Source organism: Tamandua tetradactyla, chromosome 2, assembly GCF_023851605.1.
Source record: "Tamandua tetradactyla isolate mTamTet1 chromosome 2, mTamTet1.pri, whole genome shotgun sequence".
Lineage (NCBI taxonomy): Eukaryota > Metazoa > Chordata > Mammalia > Pilosa > Myrmecophagidae > Tamandua > Tamandua tetradactyla.
This window is the reverse complement of record NC_135328.1, coordinates 161,031,632-161,052,223: the sequence shown is the minus strand read 5'-3', so window position 1 is coordinate 161,052,223 and position 20,592 is coordinate 161,031,632. Positions and strand designations below refer to the sequence as shown.

The following is a 20,592-nucleotide window of genomic DNA, read 5'->3' as shown; positions in this document are numbered from 1 at the left end:
GGACATAGTAAGTGCTTAATGAAATTAGCAATTATTATTTCCCATATCTCCTGTCTGTCCATGGGAAAACTCCTACCTGCAGTCATGGGCTCGTGGGCAGTTGCAAGCCCTTGACAGAAGAGATGGCAGTGCAATCAGAGCAGAGCCCAATCCACTAATGTGGGTCTAGAGCACAAGACCGAAGAGAGGACCAAAACTGAGTAAAGGAAACTGAGGCAGAAACCTGGTTTCTGTGGATCAGGCTAAATGGCTAAAAATGCAATCATAGGCGTACATCAGGATTAATCTGCAGCAGTTTATCTCATTTTAATTCTTAAAAGAGTTCTGTTGAGTAGGTCCTATTATTTTCATTTTTCATATGGGGAACCTGAGGGTCAGACAGGTTAAGTGACTCACCCAAGGTCACACAGCCAAGAAGTAGAGAAACTGGGATTTGAGCCCAGGTCTCTCCTACTCCAAATCCTTAATGACACTCTGCCTCCGTTGGGAGTGACTCAGAGGCCAGAGGAGGGGGAGGGGAGTGGGGAATGACTATGTTTTTCTGGGAGGCTAGAAGAGGCAAAGGCAGGGCAAAAGGCCTGAAGTTCACAGGCTTAATGTAAAAATTTGGAAATTTTGCCCTGAAAGACAAGAAAGTGTTTTCAGCTGAGGCATTTTCCACTGTACTCTGTGTACTAGGCCGAGGGTAAACCAAAACATAGCCATAAATAGCACTACACAGAATTCCCAACAGCGTCCCACTGTGCTCCTTGTGTTTGAAGATGAATATTTAAACCCTCTACGTGAAAATACCTGAATCTTTTACTATGCATGCAGTCTGGTCACACCCCATTTGAACAAGGTGCCTTGGGTGTGAGTAGACATGCAAGAATCATCAGATGATCAGCCACTGTGGAGTCTCAAATGGCCTCACCCCAGGAATCAGCATCACTGTACTAGGGGCATGGCCTCCTAACACCACTGTTTTGAAGGATCCTACTAGTTTAGTGGACATGACTCAGCTAACTGCAGAATATATTTTTATTATTATACTTTCTCTAATTATATTTTAAAAATAGTATCAAAAAAGAGGCTTTAACAAGGCATCCAGTCTAATTCATTTTTTTGTTTCTTTTTTTCTCTCTTTTTTTTTATTATTAGTCTAATTCATTTTTAAAATGAGAACATTTGCTTCCAGAATGGGAGGTAACTTTCCCAAGGTTATATAGAGAAACCTGAGACTAGAACCTAGACCTTCTGATTCTCAGTCCAAAATGTGTCTAATTCTGCCCTCCTGAAAGCTTCCAATGCATCAAAAAAAGTCTGTCCATGTCTCTAAAGGGCAGGACTGGAGTGTGTTAAAAATGTGAAGGAGGTCATGTTTGTTCTTGATTCTTTCTGTTTCCTCCTCTAAGTCTTCCCCCCAGTTCAGTATTTCCCCTCATCTGCCAAAACTAACCAGTTCTGTGTGCTCAGCTCTTGTTTCTTGAAAATTAGATTCTCCTATTTCCAGAGTTTCTGCTTGTCACCTATTCCAGGGCTTTTCCCACTGCCTTTTAACAATGGAAAGGATGCTAGTCAGGAAATAAGCTGGCTCATCCCCTATTGGATAGGCTTCCCTGAATAAAACACTGCCTCCCCCAAGAGTTCCTCATCTATAGGACACATATTGAGAAATCATAAAACTGTAACCCATACTCGTCTGCAGATGCAGCCAAGTTTGAGGAAAGGGATAAATGTTTATCGATCACCCATTAGATGCTGATCCTTTGAATCTATCACTGCATTTAATCTTCAAATTAGATTATATGAGGTCATTAGATAGTATTATCTCCCTTTAACAGATGAGGAATTAGAAATCTAGAGAGGCAAATCACTTGGACAAGGCCACAGAGCCAGGAAATGAAAGGGTTGGGACTACAGTTGTCTGAAAATCCAAGGTATAAGCTCTTTCAGGTTTACCAAGAGAAACTGAAATGAATATATGCATGTATTCAGTCACACACACACTAGTGGTGGAAGAGTGCTTTCTAAACTGTGAAGTGCCACACGAAAGTGAAAAAAGATAAACATGACAATTAGACACCCAATCCAGGTCTAGATAAAATGACTCCCAACAAGCCAGTAGTGAACTAAGATAAATTTGCCCTTCAGAAGGAAGTCTGGGAGTTACAGCCAGGACTGAAAGATTCAACTTCAAAGTGAGACTAATGGAGGAGATATTCAGGGGCAAGGACCTATCAGCTAGGCCAGTAGTTCTCAAATATCATTGAAGGGCCACTGCAGACAGAGCCAGCTACATAATTTGTTTAGCCCAATGCAAAGTGAAAATGCAGAGCTCTGTCCAGGCATGGGAACAGAAGACATCTCCCCTTCCCAAAGGCTTACCACCCCAAACCATGGCTGACAGGTGGCCATCAAGGTCGCTTCCACACAGGGATGTCCCCACTAAATTTCCCACCCAGTATTTGTGGGGTGGTGGCCAGGAAGCGGGGAGTAGACAGCCAAGAACCAGCTCTGGAGAGGCTATAAGAGGCCCCTCAGTACACGCTCCATTGTTCCACAGATTCAAATAAAAACTTAAGAATTTCAAGACACTGTCTATACTGGACTAAACTTCAGTCTTAGGCCCTTCCAGTATGGGGCCCTGTGCAGCTATTAAAAATTACACACTCCATGAAGCCAACCCTTAATGAAGGTCCTTAATAAGGTTTTCACTGGTACAGGGGAAATGAAAAAATAAGGACAGAGTACTGAATTTTTTTTTTATACTGTATGACGGGGTCACATTTCGTTATTTTTCCATGTGCGTTTCCCATTATTGCAGCAGCGTTTGTTGAAGTTTTGTTTTGTTTTTTGTTTGTTTGTTTTGCTTGTTTGTTTGTTTTGGGGGAAGTGCATGGACTGGGAATCAAACCCGGGCCTCCTGTATGACAGGCGAGAATTCTGCCACTGAACTACCCTTTCACCCCCCCCCATACTCAGTTTTTAGCAAAACTAAATGCAGACTGTTTAAATGATATCCCTTTATTTTGATATCTTAACTATCTTTTCTTGGGGTGTTCATATCTCCTTTCTGTTATGAAATAGCGACCAGAGTAGTGGTGGGTTTTTTGTTTTGTTTTGTTTTTTAATGCATTAAATGCTAAAATAAAAAGCTGACGACTATTTGCAGGTCTCCAAAAGTTTTGGGATATTTCGTTAGTCCAAAGTTTGGGGATACCTGAGCTAGGCCTTCTCTTGCTTGTGAACATAGAACCTCTTCCATTCCAGCTTGTGGGCATGGGATCTCTTCCTCAGCCACTTGCATCAGAAAGTCTTCCTCCCTATAGAATTAATAATTGTGTACCCTTCGGTATTTGCTAGATACATCATTGATTTGGGGAAGTCTAAAGGTCTGATGGAGTCTGTCTGGAGAGATAACACAGGAAAAGGGCATCAAAATCAAAATACAAAGACTAAAATTTCCTGACTTCGTACCATCCTAGAAAGTGCAGGGTCCAAAAACAATCATTTCTCCAAAGTCTCTCAAACAGTAACAGCTCCTTGGAAGTGAAGTGGATTAACAGAAGGGTGGTAATAGAACTCAAAGGTGAGTTTAATGGATTAAAAATATTGTTTTCCTAATTAAAGTCAGCAAACCCCATGGATGCTGCTATTTCCCTTGGGAGAAGGCCCATGGTGCCCAATTGAAGGGTTGTTTCTTTCCCACCAGAGGTCTGGGTTGGGTGTCTGCCTGGAGCCTATGGGATCCACGCTAAATCCTGGGCTTTGAAGACCTGGTGGCGGATGAGTCTATGTGGCTCCCAGTCCCGTGGTTTCTACCATTGCATTGTCTTGTTGGAGCACTGAGTTGAAGGCCAAGCCAGTTACATCCTTTGATGAGTGGAAAGTATGTCAACACAATGGTCCACTGAACTCTGGGGGAAAAAAGACATGCGGTGCCTTTTAGGGAGTGTAGCCTAAATGGTTTTACTCCAGCAGATGTGGAGTGAAATATAAAACAGACAGCTGATTACTGTTAAATCCATTTGCACAAAACCAACTATTACTGTTGTCTTCTCAGCTGCAGAACCAGAGCCTTTCTCTCAAGTAGACTGGTGTTTAGATTGAACTTCGGAATGAGAGGAGAGAAGGAAAGAAAGGACAGTTAAATAATGAGTTAGGTAGGTGGGCAGTTTTAAAATGTACAAAGTCACTGCCATTTAATGTGGGACTGTTTGTTATTGTTCCATGTTTTTAGCATATGAAAAGAAATCTTTGCTGATATTGGCTTCAGATTCTCAGGTTTAAGAACCCTAGCATTGACCTGAGAAAAGAATGAAATATATCACATTCTAAGGCCTTCAGACAAAGAACAACTTGGGGCAAGCTTAAGAGTTTGCAGGGCATTTTGGTGACATTTCTGGATGCCCTTTGTTTCCCCCTTTCAAGAAAAGCTCTTTCTTTCCTTGCCTTCTCACATAACAGCTTGGGATTCTTGTCCCCCTTTCGCCCCACCCCCCCATCCCCCAGAAATGCATTTGAACTTGCTGGGTTTGTTAAGAGTCAGGGCATGAAGCATTTTCCATGGTAGAAAAGTTCTGGCATTCCAAAGCAGAACTAATGTGGGATTTGGGAAGCCTGCCCTATTTATGCAGTTAATTAGGGCTCCCCCAAGGCAGCTTATCTGCTGGTGCCATAGGAAACCGATGCTGAGGCCAGGGAAGGCTGAGACTGTGAGCACCCTGAGAGGGTGGCTAGCATGGCCTTTGCACCTGTTCCCCACTCACTGAAATCAGAACTCAAAGGAAACAAAGTTGGGGCTTTCCCGCAATGCTTTTATTTGGATCCGTGGCCCGATTTAATTATTCAATGTGTTGCTAGTCAAATCTCGAAACGTGGAGATATGGGACTAGGGAAAGAGTTCCCCTTCAGTCTATGAAATAAAGTCTTGGTACTAATAAGAATTTTAATGAAAAATATAATGGAAAAACTGCAGGCTTTAGGGTCAGGAAGGCCTGTGCTATGAATCTGACTCTGCCACTATTGGATGAGTAAGATCTTGGAAAAATTAGTCGATTATTTTTGAACTTCAATTTTCTTCCCAGTAAAAGGGCATAATAGAACCTATTCCATGGATGTGTTTAACCACCACTGTCATTTGTTGAGCAATTACTGTATGCAAGCCTCTGTTCTAAGAGCATGCTCTATATTAACTCTGAAGTCCTTAATGGACTCTGTGAAGTAGGTCCTATAATAGAGGTTGGCATACTGCTGCCTGTGGGCTAAAATCTGTCCCACCGCCTGTTTTTGTAAATAAAATTTCATTGCAACACAGCCATGCCCATTCATTCACGAATCACGTGTGACTGTTTTCGTGCTACAGCCACGGAGTTAAATAGTTGTAACAAAGACTGTATGGCCCACAAAACCTAAATATTTATGATTTTGCCCTTTACAGAAAAACTTAGCCAACACCTGCTTTATATTATCCCAATTTAGAGCTGAAGAAAATAAGTTGTAAAGATTTTAAGTACCTTACCTTAGGTCACAGTGGTAAATTATAGGACTAGAAATTTGAACCCAGTAGCCTGAGTTCAGGATTTGTATTCTTTACCAGGATCCTATACGTAATTTATATAAAGCATCAAGTGCAGTGTCTGGCACATAGGAGCTGCTTAATAAATCTGTTTCATTAGCAATCTTTTGCACTGCTCTATGAACGCCTGTTCCTTCTGCTTCCCTTCCCAGGTTCCCATCTATTCCAGTTGCCTTCTCTTTCTCTTCTGCCAGATTATATTTTCAATTCAGCAGACTTCCGGTTGATTTTTATCTGTTATCTCTACCTATCAAACAACTCTATAGAGGTATTCATCATCTTCACTTTAAAGATGAACCCACTCCTGGGTTCTGGGTGCCCAGAAATCTTTTTACTTTTTGAGGACTCTCAGAGGAAATACTGCCAGGGGCTTTTTAAACATTTGTTATATCCAAAACATAAGAAACACAAACAACAACAAGAAAACCTCAGTAGTTACTCTAGAAAGGTTTACAGTCCAACTGGGGAGAGAAAAACCAAAATACTAGAAGAGTAACAAGCAGGTATTTTTAGTTAAGTTCCTTAGTACGTCTTGTAACTAGGTGTGCATTCAGAGGGATGGGACAGAGCGTGGAGAGAGCAGGCCATGGAAGGTTTCCCGGAGACAGTTGGATATGAGCTGCGCCTTGACTGTGGGACAGGATTTAGAAAGAAGCTTAATTTGGGCATAATGAAAGTAGGGAAAGGAGCCACAGAGAGAACATATAGAAATGGAAGTGGGGGTTCTCAGAGGGGGGGTTATGGGGGTTCTCATAATATACAAAGATAATTATGATAACACCTACTATTGCAGGATTGCTGCCCAGGCACTTTACATATATCTTCTCCTTTCATTCTTTCAACTGCTCTATGATGTAGGGATTATCCTATTATGCAGATGAGAAAATTGAGACTTAGAAAATAGCAATCAAATGTTAATGGGCAAAGTTAAAAATAACTCACATGGCTTAGTCCAATAATGCAGGACTTTTCTGTTGTTACTTTTCTTCTGTGGATGCCTGTGCTTGAGATTGTGTCTTATACCCATGCAATATAATCATGTGCTGTGTTTGTAAAACTTCCTGTCTATCTATTATCAGTTGCTCATGGAATCAGACAGAATACCATGAATTAAAGGCTCTATACTACCTGAACCAGGCAGGCATTAGAGAACCACGGAAGGCTTTTGAGCAGGGGATACTATAATAAAAGGTCTACTCTGCCAAAAAGTTGGGCTGGATGCAAGCTGGGAAAGACAGGAAGAAAGAACTAGTATAAACAAGTTGTGTGATTCGAGGCACTGGAGCAGTTTTGGGATGAGCAGCTGAAGCTCTGGTTTGGGATGATTGAAGGGAGCCCAACAAGCCCCTGCCAAGAGGTGAAGGAGCACATAGATGAAATAATAGGCCCCTGACCAACCCCACTTACGTCTTATTACTTAGACAACTGTGGTTCCAAGTTCAGCTCTGAACAGGCAGCTGGTAGAGCAGACAGACATAGAACTTGGAGTCTAGAGATTTAAGTTCAAGTCCTGGCACCATTGCTAAAAATGTATTATGTGAAGAAAGAAAAAAGGAATAATTGTATGCTAGGTGCAAAGCGGATGAGTTATACAGTATCTCATTGTTTCTTCACATCAGTTCTGGGATGTGGTAATGATAGGAGTAATAGGTAACACATAGTTGTGTGCCAGCATTTTCTATATTCTCTTTTAACACGCTGTGTGTGTGTGTATACTCGTTTAGTCTTCATAGAAACCCCATGAGGTAGGTGGTATTACCTTCTTTGTATTGATAGTGAAACTGAGTCACAGAGAGGTTAACTAACATGGCTGTGACCACACAGCTGGTAAAGAGAGAGACTAAGCTTTGAATCCAGGCAGTTTGGCCCCTGAGTCCATGTTCTTACCTACTGTGCACAGAAGCTCACAGATGAAAATAGTAATCGTTATGAACAGAGTTTCTCAGATGAAGAGAGGATTTGGCTCAAGATTACAAAGAATATCACCATGCTGGCCTTTGAACCTGTGTCTGTCTGTCTCTGAACCTGGCACTCTTTCTATTAGAACACACCACATCCAATTTGTGTAAGAGCATTATACAACCATAACCCCCCTAACAACCTTTTATTAACACATTATTATTACTGATTTAAAGTTTTGCTGATTCTGTATGAAAATGAAGGGAGTAGACTGGCCTGACTCACCAGTGGAGTGAGGACTTGCCCCTTCAACTTTGACCCCCTCCAAGAGAGCTGCCAGCCAGTTCCCCTCTCTGTTCCCTGAAATCCCTCAGGGTCCTGACATGGAGTAGAGGGCTGCTTTCAATTAATATTTGTTGTGCTTGCTCCAGATAGAAGCATGTGGGGCTATTCAGTAGTACAGGCAGTACAGCCAGCATGCCTACTTGTTAGCTACTTGCTTTCTGTCAACTCCAGGTGAAATAAGGATGGTGCTTTTTTAAGTTTGTCAACTGCCCCTTCTCTAAGGTGAATTTATACAAGGAAAATTCTGGAATTAAAACTCTCCAATCCCACTCCTTTACCGATACATTGACACTCCCACCTCTAGACCATGAGTCCAGTGGCCACCCACTAAGAAGGTCCTTGCCACAGCCTGGTGTTGTTCCAAACAGCCTGTCTGGACTATTTTCACTGCATCCCCCAGGCCTTTCCCAGCCCCCATAGGGCTGGTAACCAGGTCCACTCCCCTGCTTCTCTTAAAAATTTATTTTTGCCCTTGGGATACTTTTACCTTTTTTACTTCAGATGACATCCCAGCTTAATATCCAGGATCCTCTACCCCTGCCAGCCCATATGAGGGGCATCCACATCAGATTTGTACTGGCTCCATGGAACAGGACCAGGCAGCTTGTTCAGTCACCTTCTCAAGAGCCTCTGGCACCTTTACCGTGCTTCCTGCTCCTAGCTAGCAGCTGCCAGTCCAATTGGATGATGCTATTCTAGGGAGCAGCAAGGGCCCTTTTCACCTTAGTTTTTAATAAAAGAAGTTAAAAGAGCTTCTTTTTAAAATGTACCTTAAAATACTGCGCAGTATGTCACAGCAGTTAAGATTACAGCCTGTGGAATCAGAAGAATATGGATCCAGAATTCAATTCTGCCTGGGATATTTTCTTAACCTCTTACTATTTATTAGGTAGTCATGAGAGTTCAGTAAAATACTACATGGAAGCACATCTCACAGTACCTGATATATAGTAAGTGCTCAATAAATGATAGTTATTATCAGCATTATCTTAAATATTATTAGCTAAAGTATCATTTAGGTTCCTGGAGATACTTCCTTCAGACAGTTATTTATGCAATAAACATTTATTGAGAGGCTACTATATGCCAAACCCATACCAGGTACAAGTATGGTGTATATAATTATAATCATAAAAGGAAGCAAATGAATGTTAATTGCTTATTGTAGGCCAAACCACTGTTCTAGGGATTTTAGGGACATTATTTCATTTAGCCCTGATAAAGGCCTTGCAGGCTGACATTATAATTATCATGTTAAAGATGAAAAATTGAGACAAAGTGGTTAACTGACCTCTCAAGCATATGGTCAGTGATAGAATTTGGCAACAATCATCCTTAAATAAACTCAGATATTCTGAGTTCAAGTCCCCGCTGTTGAAAATCCACCTTTTACTCTATACTCATGCAATAGAATGCCTTTGTTTATGTACCTTTTTGGTTAAAGGGAAGTTCACAGGAAGGTTGTTCTAATTCCATCCTTATTGGTATGACTCTCTGTAATAGGTGAGAGTTCTTATTCCTATCTCAACATACAAGTGATGAGAATAGTGGGCTCTTATCTGAAGATTGAAGATCTGTCATCATTCAGAATATTTTCTTTAATTATAAGCGACTGGAAAAAGGAGAAGGCAATTAGTAAGGGGCTAATATTAGACTCATCCAAGGCATATCTTGCAAGTTACTTGTTTTGTTTGTTTTTTTAAACAAGTTCCAGTCATGAGCTTGCTTTTTGGATTTGTGCCTTATGCCACCAGCCATGGAAAGCCAAGTATGTCAAGGAAAAAAAAAAGAGTCCTTCAGTTAGTGAGGTTTTATTCTGTTTTTACTTTGGTGGTTTGAAACTAATTGCAGACTATGGGTTGTGCGTACATGTACAAAATGAAATGAAAGTTGAAGCCAATTACTTTAATAATGAAGAAAAGAAAATTAACTTTTCTTTCCATTATTTAAAGATTTCAGGCATATATAAGTTTTTTTATATTGAATTGGGTGAAAATTTGGGCTCAAGCCTTCATTTCACTTTGTCTCTTTAGGAACAGTCTCAAATTTTGTTTCAGAAAGTATATGGCATGCCTTAGACAGCTTCCACAGGACTGTTGGAACAATTGCAGAGTAAGGGATTTTGTTATTGCCATGATAGGATATTTGTACATGGTTGGAGAGGGAGGTATAATAGGAAGGATGACTATTTAAAAAAAAAAAAGAAAGGCGGAAGTACTTAGAAAAAACTTCAAGATGAAGAGTTTCCATTCATCTTATTTTTTCATTCATTTACTTGTTCCTTGTCATGGCCTGCAAGGCCCTCCCAGCCTAGCAGCCATCCCTCTCAGACTTCACTGCCTGCCCTTCTCTACTTTGCCAACTCAGCTCCAGCTACACTAGACTCTTTGCTATCTTTCCCTCACCAAACACTCCCACCTCAGGCCTTTTACGCTTTTAGTTCCCTCTGCATGAAACTCTCTGCCCAGATACTGATATGGTTCAGTTCCTCATTTCCTTCAGATCTCTGCACAAATATTTTATCAGGGAGACGCCATTCCTGGTCACCCCATACAGACTTCCTGCCTGTTCTTACCATTCTCCACCCTCTCTACACTACTTGATTGTTTTTCTTCCTAGTACTTTTGCTAACTGACATAATGCATGTATGCATATTTGTGCATATATACATTTTTTAAATAAACTTTTATTTTTTAGAACAGTTTTAGGTTTTTAAAGAAAAAATTCAAGATACTACAGAGAGTTCCCATAAACCCCACACCCAGTTTCCAATGGGTAATGAAGTCCAGTTTATTAACATCTTACATTAGTATTGTCATTTATTATAAAAATGAGCCAATATTTATACATAATTATTAACTAAGTCCACATTTATTCAGATTTCCTTAGTTTTACCAAATATCCTTTTTCTGTTCCAGAATCTCAGCCAGGACACCACATTACATTTAGTCTTCCTATCTCCTTAGACTTCTGGACTCTGACAGTTTCTCTGACTTTACTTATTTTTGATGATCTTGACAGTTTTGAAGAAATACTAGTCAGGTATTTTGTGGAATGTCCTTCAACTTGGATTTGTCTGATATTTTTCTAAGGATTACACTGGAATATGTTTTGCTTTGTTTTGTTTTTGGAGGAAAGACCACAGAGCTAGTCTTCTTTTCACTTCATATCAAGGGTACATATGATCTTCAAAATGTTTTGACAAATATATCATATATATATAATTATAGTATCATACAGAATCATTTCTCCACCTCCCAAAAAATCCCCCTGTGCTTTGCTTATTTTCTTCCCTCTGAGCCCCTGAAAACTAATAATCTTTTTTATTGCCTCAGTAGTTTTGCCTTTTCCAAAATGCCACTTAATTTGAATCATACAATGATTTTCACGATGGCTTCTTTCACTTAGTAATATGCATTTAAGATTTGTCCATGTCTTTTTCTGGTTTGATTGCTCATTTTCTTTGCTGAACATTGTTCCATTTTAAGATGTACCACAATTTACCTATCCATTCATGTATTGAAGGACATCTTGGTTGCTTCCAACTTGGGGCAATTCTGTATAAAGATGCTATAAGCATTCATGTGTAGGTTTTGTGTAGACTCACATTTACAAATCAGTTGGGTAGATACCTAGGATCATAATCACTAGATTATATGATAGGACTGTATTTTACCTTTGTCGGAAACTGCCAAACTATCTTCCAAATGGCTGTACCATTTTTCATTTCCAGTAACAAGGAATGAGAGTTCCTCTTGCTCCATAGCCTCATCAGCCTTTGGTATTGTCAGTTTTCAAACTTTTAGCCATTCTAATATGAATACAGTGGTATCTTGTTTTAATTTGTAATTCCCTAATGACAAATTATGTTGAGCATCTTTTTGTTGTGGCTGTTATTGTTAAACATCTTTTCATCCACTTATTTGACATTGTATACCTTCTTTGGTGGGATATCTATATTTTGCCCATTTTTTATTAGCTTGTTTGCTTTCATATTATTGAATTCTAAGAGTTCTTTGTATAACTTTAGAAGCAAGTTCTTTATCAGAGATGTGTTTTACAAATATTTTCTCCCACTTTTTGACATGTCCTTGATTCCCTTCACAGTGTCATTCACTGAGCAAAAGTTCTTCGTTTTAATGAAGTCCAGTTTATCAGTTATTTCTGTCATAAATCATGCTTTCGATGTTGTACTTAAAAATTCGTCACCATTAACTCAAGGTCACCTAGATTTTCTCCTATGCTTTCTTCTGAAGATTTTGTAATTTCTTATTTTACATATAGGTATGTGATCCATTTTGGGTTAAGTTTTGTGAAAGGTCTTAAAAGTCTGTGTCTGAATTCATTTTTTTTTTGTAATTGGATGTCGTTGTTCTAGCATCATTTGTTGAAAAGACTTTTCTTTTTCCACTGGATTGCCTTTGGTCCTTTTTCAAAGATTAATTGACAATATTTGTGTCTTTCTGGGCTCTCTCTTCTGTTGCACTGCACTACCTGTCTGGTCTTTAACCAATACTATACTGTCTTGATCACAGTCACTTTAGAGTAAGTCATGAAGTCAAGTGGTGTCAATCTTCCGATTTTTTTCTTCTTCAGTATTGTGTATAGTTACAAAATAGCTTTCTGGGAATTTGGGATTGTGTTGAATATATAGATCAGGTTGGAAGAATTTTTATCTTAACAGTACTGAGTCTTCCAGTCCACAAGCATAGAGTATCTCCCCATTTATTTAGCTCTTCCTTGATTTCTTTCTTCAGTAGTTTTCCCTATATAGATCCTGAACACTTTTTGTTAGTTTTATACTTAAGTATTTCATTTTTGATGAGGTGTTATCAAAAGTGAAATTATTTTTACTTCAAATTCCAATTGTTCATTGTTAATATGTAGGAAAGCAATTAACTTTTGTATACTAATCTTGTATCCTGTGATCTTACACTGCCCACTTACTACTTCCAGGAAGTTTTTTTGTTGTTGCTTCTTTGGAATTTTCTACATAGAGAGTTTTGTCATATGAGGACAAAAACAGTTTTAGTTCTTCCTTTCCAATCTGTGTATCTTTTATTTCCCCTTCTTGTCTTATTGCAGTAGTTAGGGTTTTTAGTACAATGTTGAATAGGAATGACAAGAAGGGACATCCTTGCCTTCTTTCTAGTCTTAGGAGAAAACTGTCTGCTTTTTCATCAGTAAGATGGTAGCTGTAGGTATTTTTGTAGATATTCTTTATCGAGTTGAGAAAGTTCTCCAGTATTCCTCCCTTGCTAAGAGTTTTTAATGATGAATGGGTGTTGTGTTTTCTCAAATAGTTTTTCTGCATCAACTGATATCATTTGATTTTTCTTCTTTAAACTGTTGATGTACTGATTTCTTTGTATGCTGTATAGTGGGGGTAACGTTTCATGCTTTTTCCAAGTGATTATCCCATTATTGCAGCACCATTTGTTGAATTAGGGGGGGTGGAGGTAAGGGGGAGTGCAGAGGCCAGTAATCAAACCTGGGTCTCCCACATGGCAGGTGAGAATTCTACCACTGAACTACCCTTGCTCCCCTGATGTGGTGATTTTTTAATATTGAACTAGCCTTGAATATGTGGAATAAACTCCCACTTAATCATGGTGTCTAATTCTTTTCATGCATTGTTGATTTGGTTTGCAAATATTTTGTTGATTATTTTTGCACTAATGTTAATGAGAAATATTAGTCTGTAGTTTTTCTTTCTTGTGAGCTCTTTATCTGTTTTTTTGTATTAGAGTAATGCTGGCCTCATAGAATGAGATGAGCTGTAAAGATTGAGTAGTCCTTAGCCTATGTGAGGTACAGTGATTCTGACAGAGGGGACAGTACCACATCAGAGGCACATACATTTGATAAGGTCCATGTCAGATAATGTTCAAATGATCTACTTGTCCTACTTCATGTAATGTTTAATACCCCATTCAAGGCAGCACTATTAACTCATTTCACAGATTAAGAAACCAGGCCTCACAAAATGTAAGTGACTTGACAGAATTGCACCAATAGTGAGTGATGGAGCAGGTCTGTTTGAGTTCAAAGTCCACTTTCTTTCTGCTACAAAGATGACTAAAGCATGGCTCAGAGTCTGGCGGGGGAGTCGAGCGTGCACATAAACAGATCTTTATGATACCAACACCTTTTTTGAATTTTCTGTGTTATTGTTGTTTTTTCCTTTATGACTTCAACCCTAGAACTTGCAAACTGAAAATCAGGGCTGCTTTGCAAATGCCCACAAACCACCAGTGGGAGTTTTGTCAAAGAAGGCGGGAAAGAAAAATAAATGTGGGCTTCTGCTCTTTAAACCTCAGTCCAGTGAGGCAGACTTTCCCGAAATACTTCAGGCTGCTTCAAAGGCCTATTGTGGAAAGTCTCCAGATGTGTGTGGAAAACCTCACTGGGGAGCTTCCCAGTGAAGAGGCCTTTTAAGCTTGAGCTGAGATGAAGGAAGTTGACGTGATGAGTCCTACCAGGTGGCCCTTTTTCTGAAGGAGACCAGATTCTGCCATAACCTTAAAAAGGCACGGGGGATTAGCAAGTTCAGATTCCTCTGCCAAACAATGCATCTTCCTTGATTGCTTAAAGCAAGGAAGGGTCTTTTTTGCTCGGTGAGGGGTGGGGGTCATTCACCAAATGATTTATCTACCTGTGGATTGTTAGTGACAGCCAGGTCCTTTCTCCAACGCATTTTGTGAGGCTGGGAGGGATTTCAGATTTGGAAAAAGTGCAAGACTGAATGAAATTGTGTCAGTTCCTACAGTGATGCCTCTAGCACTCTGAAAGCCAGGATCCTCCAGATTTTTGCTCAGATCCCCTGCTCTGAATCTCTGTTTAAGCTGTCTGTCCAGTACCCCATCTTTCCTAGGTTTGAGACTCCCATCTTCCTCTCGCCAGAATCTGTGAAGTCAGAGACCCAATTTTAAATCCTGGCTCTACCTTTTGCTGTATCATCTCGGACAAATTAACTTCAACTTCAGGGAGCCTCAGTTCTTTCATCCATAAGAGGAGAGTAGCACCAGTACCTACATCCTCACGTTGTTGTGAGGATTACGAATTGCTGAGTGGATGCATGCAAAGCACCCAGCACCAAGCCTGGCACAGAGCAAGGATTTGATATTTTGTCATTTCCTTCCTCTTCAAGCCAGTTGTAAAGGAAGGCAGGATCTGTCCCCTTTGGCCTCCAAATTTTACTTCTGTAGTTCTTTAAAACCTCTCTCTGCTGTGTACATATGCGCTTAGCTAAGTATTTTGAGATCACAGTGTATTTAGGGGAAAGTCCTTTTGGCTACAGCTAAAATTAGTCTTCTCTTTTGCTCCTCTTTTTATCACCCCTCTTCCTATTTTAACTAATTAGAGGCATTGACACTAAGAAACACTTGAGAAAAGTTGGAAGAACAGCTGGGAGTTGTTCTTGATACCAGCAGCTGCTCCCTCTCAGCCTGAAGAGATGGAAAAGGATGATCTTGAGAGGGGGCAAGCAGAAAAGGAAGTGTGCTTCGGCTGAAGAAATGCCTAAGTCTGGCCCTGGCTTGGCAAATTTACGGCTGTGTCCCCACCCTCTGCTGCTTGGTTAGTTATTTCATTGGTTATTTAGTGCAAGCCACTGTCTCTCCCACCTAGATGATTACCATATTCTTCCAGCTGGCCCCAGGCTCCAAGCTGTTCTCCCACTGGAGCCAGGAAAGACATGTGAAAAATGCAGGCATCACCTCCTAAAACTCGTGCACTGGATTTCCACGTTGAATTCAGAAAAAATTTCAGACCCTGTCACATGGTTTCTGAGTGTTTGCTGCAGCTCAGTCCCACTGGTTTTTGTTCATTTACTCCACTTCACCAAGCCTTTCTCTCCTTTTTTCAGATTACCTGGGTTTAATCCTAGTTTCTTTACCTGTTGGCTGTGTGACTTTGAGCAAGTTACTTCAGCTCTCTGTGCTTAATTTTCGTTATCTGAAAAATAGAGATAATAACAGTAATTGCTTCACAGGATGAATGCAAAGATTAAATTAATGAATAGTTAATTGATGTTTAGAATCGTGTCTGGCAGAAAATAAGTGCTCAGTAAGTTTTGTCATTGTTATCATTGATATCATTGATATCATTGTCATCATTATTATTATTATTCCCCCTATTCCCTTGGCTGAAATGTTTTCCCTTCCCCCACCCCAACAAGCTCCTTCTTGTCTAACTCCTACTCTTCAGCTGTCAGCTTAAATGTGACTTCCTGGGAGAAGTGTTCCCCAATTCCCCCCATCTAAACTAGTGTTTCATAGTAACCTATACTATCCTTCTACTTCCACTTCACAGCATTAGGACAATGTGTAATTATAGATATTTTTGTGAATAATTTTTTTACTTTCTATCTCCTCTGCAAGACTTAAAAGTTTCATGAAGCAGAGACCATGCCTATTTTGTTCACAAGTAACTCCCAGAACCCAAAGTGTTAATCAGCCCATTGCAGCTGTTTAGTAAATGTTTATCAGGGGAAGGAGTGAGAAAAGGAGGGAAGAAGAAAGATAGGAGAAAGAAGGAAGAAAGGAACAAAGGAAAACAGGAAAAGAAGATGACTAGAAAAGAAAAAAGATGCTTCCAAAGCCCACTCTTTAGGATCTAGTTCTCTCCCATTCCATAAGATATCAATGGTTGCATAGTATTTTCTTGCCTCTCATTCTCTCTATTAACACTCATCTATCCAGTTTCCCAACTCTAGGCTTCTCCATAATGTAGCTAGCTGTTATGACAAAAATTGTCTTCTGTTATACTGTTCGTTTCACTAATTTTTTCTCGATGAACAGAATAAATGTGTAAACATTAATCTTCCACGTATACTGCCTTACCTAAACTTTTTGTGATGAAAATTCCAGGTAGAAATTCCCTATGAGTCAGAAGGGGGCTTTACTTCTTAAGTTCTTTTCCTCAACACTGAAGGACTCTTTAAGATGTCATGACAGAATTTGGGGTCCAGAGACTTCTCATTTGGCCTCATCTTTGCCAGTTCTCTGTTTGACGTTGCCTAAGCTCTAAGGCATCCCGTTGGTTTCTGCCTTGGCCAGCTGTGACAAAGAGCACCTGTGCCCCGATGTACCGCTTCATCCTGCAGTTTGTCCAGCCTCCCTCCTGGATGCTGATTTCACGCACAAGGACCGACGTCCCCATGGCCTACCTCTCAGAAGACACCTGGGAGCTCTTCTCTGACAGGTCAACCATCAAGAGAGTAGAATGGAACGTCATTTTATTTTTAGGGGAAAATACAAAATATAATTTGAAGCATAAAATTATAGGAGGACAAGATAGAGGTCTCTGTACCTAGAATGTTTTACAGACCATCATATTCTTGTTTAACAAATGGGCATGAAGTAAGCTTCCGTGGAGAGGCTGATTCCATAGTGCTTTAGCAATTCCTTTTTTTTTTTTTTAACAAAATACATCTCATTCCTTCACCAAAATAGTTCTTTGTTTAACAAATTTATAAACCAAGATGTCCCCATTTCAAAATAAAACACCATCCCAGGTCATAGAAATGTTTACAAAGTTACATGTATCTAACAACTTAGAAACATGGCAAAAGCAAAATAGATTTCTCTAAGGAACCTCCTAGAACCTTTGGTTTCTATACCAAGATCTTAATCAAGGATTGCGTAGTCTTAAAGATAACTCAAAGTCTTTGCCTACATATAAGTAGTTTCTGACCCTAGACAAGTCCAGTACTTATCAGTTCCCAAATGACAGTTGTAAGAGGAGTGTCTTCTCTTCCTGACAATGGTGGTTCCAAAAGGAGGAGTGTTGGAGTGTCCTGAAGCTCAAAGCTACAGCAAATCATGTTCTTTACACCCAGCAGAGAACTTCCTGAGCTGCCTTGGAGGGAAGAAGGGCCCAGCTCATTATCACAGCTTCTTCTGGCATCTTCAGTTCCACCTTCTGCTCTTATACACTGTCTACTGCATCCCACCTGGGTCATCATCATGACCTGCATATCCCCATTCAGTTGGCTCAGGCAACATATGCCAAGGACCGTCTCTGGACTACCCATGAGTTGGAAACTGTGGGAGGTAGAGGACTGAGTAGACCCCATAATGCCATATGCCTGCCATCATATAAAGCATCTACTGACCCCTATAATCTAAGGAAAACTATGTAAAAGACCAACAGAAGAACATTTAATGTACACTGGGAGCCAGAGCTAGTCTCACTTAGGAAATCAGTGGAGAAGGTAGCTTTTTAGGTTAACCATTCATTCATTCATCCGGTCATTCAACAAGTATTTGAATGAGCAGCACAACATGCTAGACCCTGTGTTTCAGCATGAGCTGCAGACACACCCCCCACCACCAAAGAGTTGATGGTCCAGTGGTGATGGCATATGGTAAAGAAATAATCCATCATGTATCCAATAGACATATTATAAGGGCTTAAAGAAGAGGCACAGGGTGCGATTGGGAGTTTTTGAACAGGATTCAAAATCTGTACAATGTGAATACTGATTCCTATCTTCTCCAGTGAAAGAGGCAGAATATCATGGTAGTTAAGCCACCCAAGCTTAGGAGGGTCGGGGGATACAGTCAGGAGGGGAGGTTTGCCCTGGAGGAGAATATTTTTTTTCTGACATATTTTGCCAATGTATATCGTAATACAAAGTTTATGAACCTTTTAGTTGGTCTTATTATTACATTTTAATTCTTTATAGACAGTGCATCCACTTTATTGCCCTTACCCCAGGTAAGCAGCTCCCACCACCCTGCCCTTGGTACACTACTAAATTAAGCAGATGGATTCTAGGACCCTACTGCCTAGGTTGAAATCCTGGATCTACCATTTGGTAGCTGGGTGGTCTTGGGCAAGTTATATTTTCTGTGCCTTGTTTCCTCATCATTTAAATGGAGATAATGGTTTGTTGTAAAGACTTAAGGAGTTGGTGCATAGGGAAACACTTAGAACAGTAACTGGCATTTTGGTAAGTGCTACATGAGTGTTGTTATCATGTAAATGTTAACTGAGAAAAAAGACCCATACATACTCTTATTTTCTAGGCTGGAGAGAGGCTGATTGTTTTTGAATATTCTGTCACTTACTAGTTATGTGGCCCTGAGCATATTTCTTAACCTCTCTTCACAGGTAATAATGATAATACCTGTCTTTTGGAGCTGCTCTAAACACTGATGAATTAAACATCTTAACATAATGGCAAGCATGTAGTTTTCTTTAAAAATGCTGGCCATCATTACTGAGTGCCTAATAAATAATGATTATTCTTATTTCTTTCTCCATCCCTTCCACAGACGTGGCCCTTAAAGAGAAATCCTCTAAGGTGGGGGTGTGGGTGTGGGGGATGGAGTAGAGGAAATTTCCTTCAGTTCCTGATTTAAACAGGCCTCCCCATTGCATTCCAGCTTTGGATAACTGCCGAGCTCCACTTTGAATTCCCTGAACATACTGCTAGGTAGAGCACTTCCCACTCTACCACGTACCCAAGATTAAGGTGTAAATGACCCCAAGCAGCTGTATTTTCTTGCTCCAAAAGTCTGTGCATAAAGGCCCTAGCACTTTTCCATGGCCTTATGCCTTCTGTCTTGACACACACTTTTGTATTCTCCTCATCTTCTCCTCATCGCCCCTAAGAAGACTAGGAGATGACTCCGTGGAAAGGTCTGAGTTGCACACACTGTGTTGGGTGTCCAGAGTCTGCCTTTAAAGGCCTTGTTGTCCAGGGTTGCTGTCGCTTTAAAAAAAAAAATTCCCTTCACATCTCAGGTGTAAGTGCTAGATCTTGTTGCACTTACAAGGACAAATCCATTTCTTACTGAATAATGGAGCTTAAAACCCACATGACTGGCTGATGTAAGCTTTGGCCTGGTGTGCGAAGAATCTTTGCAACATTATTTCTCTTGATGTTCTTTTCTTGTTGCTACTGTCCTCTGAACAGGAGGAGGGAAGGCTGAGGCTCTGCCTCTCAGTTACCCAGTGACACTAAATTAAGCCTTTTCAAATTGAAAGAAGTGACTCTAGGCAAACATCCCCAAGTAAGAATCCTCACTCAACTGCTTCCTAAGTGAGACAAATGCCCAAGTCCAGAAATCCAAGGATTAGTTTATTTCTGACAACTCTTTCTCCCCAACACCTACATCCAGTCCAACACTCAGCCTGCCATCTGTTTCCTGAGCACCTCTCCAATCTGGAAACATCTCCCTCATTCACCCCAGCACCATCCGATCTTTTCCCCTGGATCAATGCATTCTTGCCTCTGCCCATGTTTACACAGCAGAGCAGCAAGTGGTGGCACCTTTGACTCCCTAGTGCTCATGGAAAGAAGACCACAGGTTCATGTGTGGTGTGGCTGCCTACCTCTCCATTCTGCCTCGTCCCCCACTTGGGTTCAGTCTATCTGCTCTAATCACACTGGCCTATTCTTTCCTCAAGGGTGTCATTTTCCCTCCCTCCGTGTGGTTCTTTACCGCGGCTTAACATGTGTTTCCCCCATCTTTAACCTATCCATGCTTGCCAGTCCTTTGAATCTCAGCTAAGCCATAGCATATTCATTGGCAGAAGAGCCCATTGATGCTCAGAAATGTTGAGACTCTCCTTTGCCCTCAATGAGTTCGAACAGTCCCTGGGGAGGAGAGGATTCTTATCTCTTAGATTCTGATGTGGATTGCTCTCTGACAAAGAGATGAAGGGTCTAAGGGAACAGCTGCCCAGAACCACCCATGCTACACCATTCTTCCTCATGCTTCTGAGCAGGGTGGGCCCAGTGGGAAGCTGCGGATAATATCATCTCTTGTTTTGTC

The 20,592-nt window shown here is 40.5% G+C and overlaps 1 protein-coding gene across 16 annotated transcripts in view; it reads left to right on the top strand.

Moving 5' to 3' along the window:
• The window catches only part of FGGY (FGGY carbohydrate kinase domain containing), a 515,661-nt gene that overhangs the window by 468,282 nt on the left and 26,787 nt on the right, over positions 1-20,592 (top strand). For 13 of the 16 annotated variants that reach the window (XM_077149489.1, XM_077149483.1, XM_077149486.1 and 10 more), the window contains one exon: positions 14,679-15,892. The exons of the other annotated variants lie outside the window; for them this stretch is intronic. In XM_077149489.1, coding sequence (XP_077005604.1) covers positions 14,679-14,736 — 58 coding nt within the window. In that variant the 3' untranslated portion in view covers positions 14,737-15,892. Of the gene's footprint in view, positions 1-14,678; positions 15,893-20,592 lie in introns of those variants that run through there. 16 annotated transcript variants of the gene reach the window in all.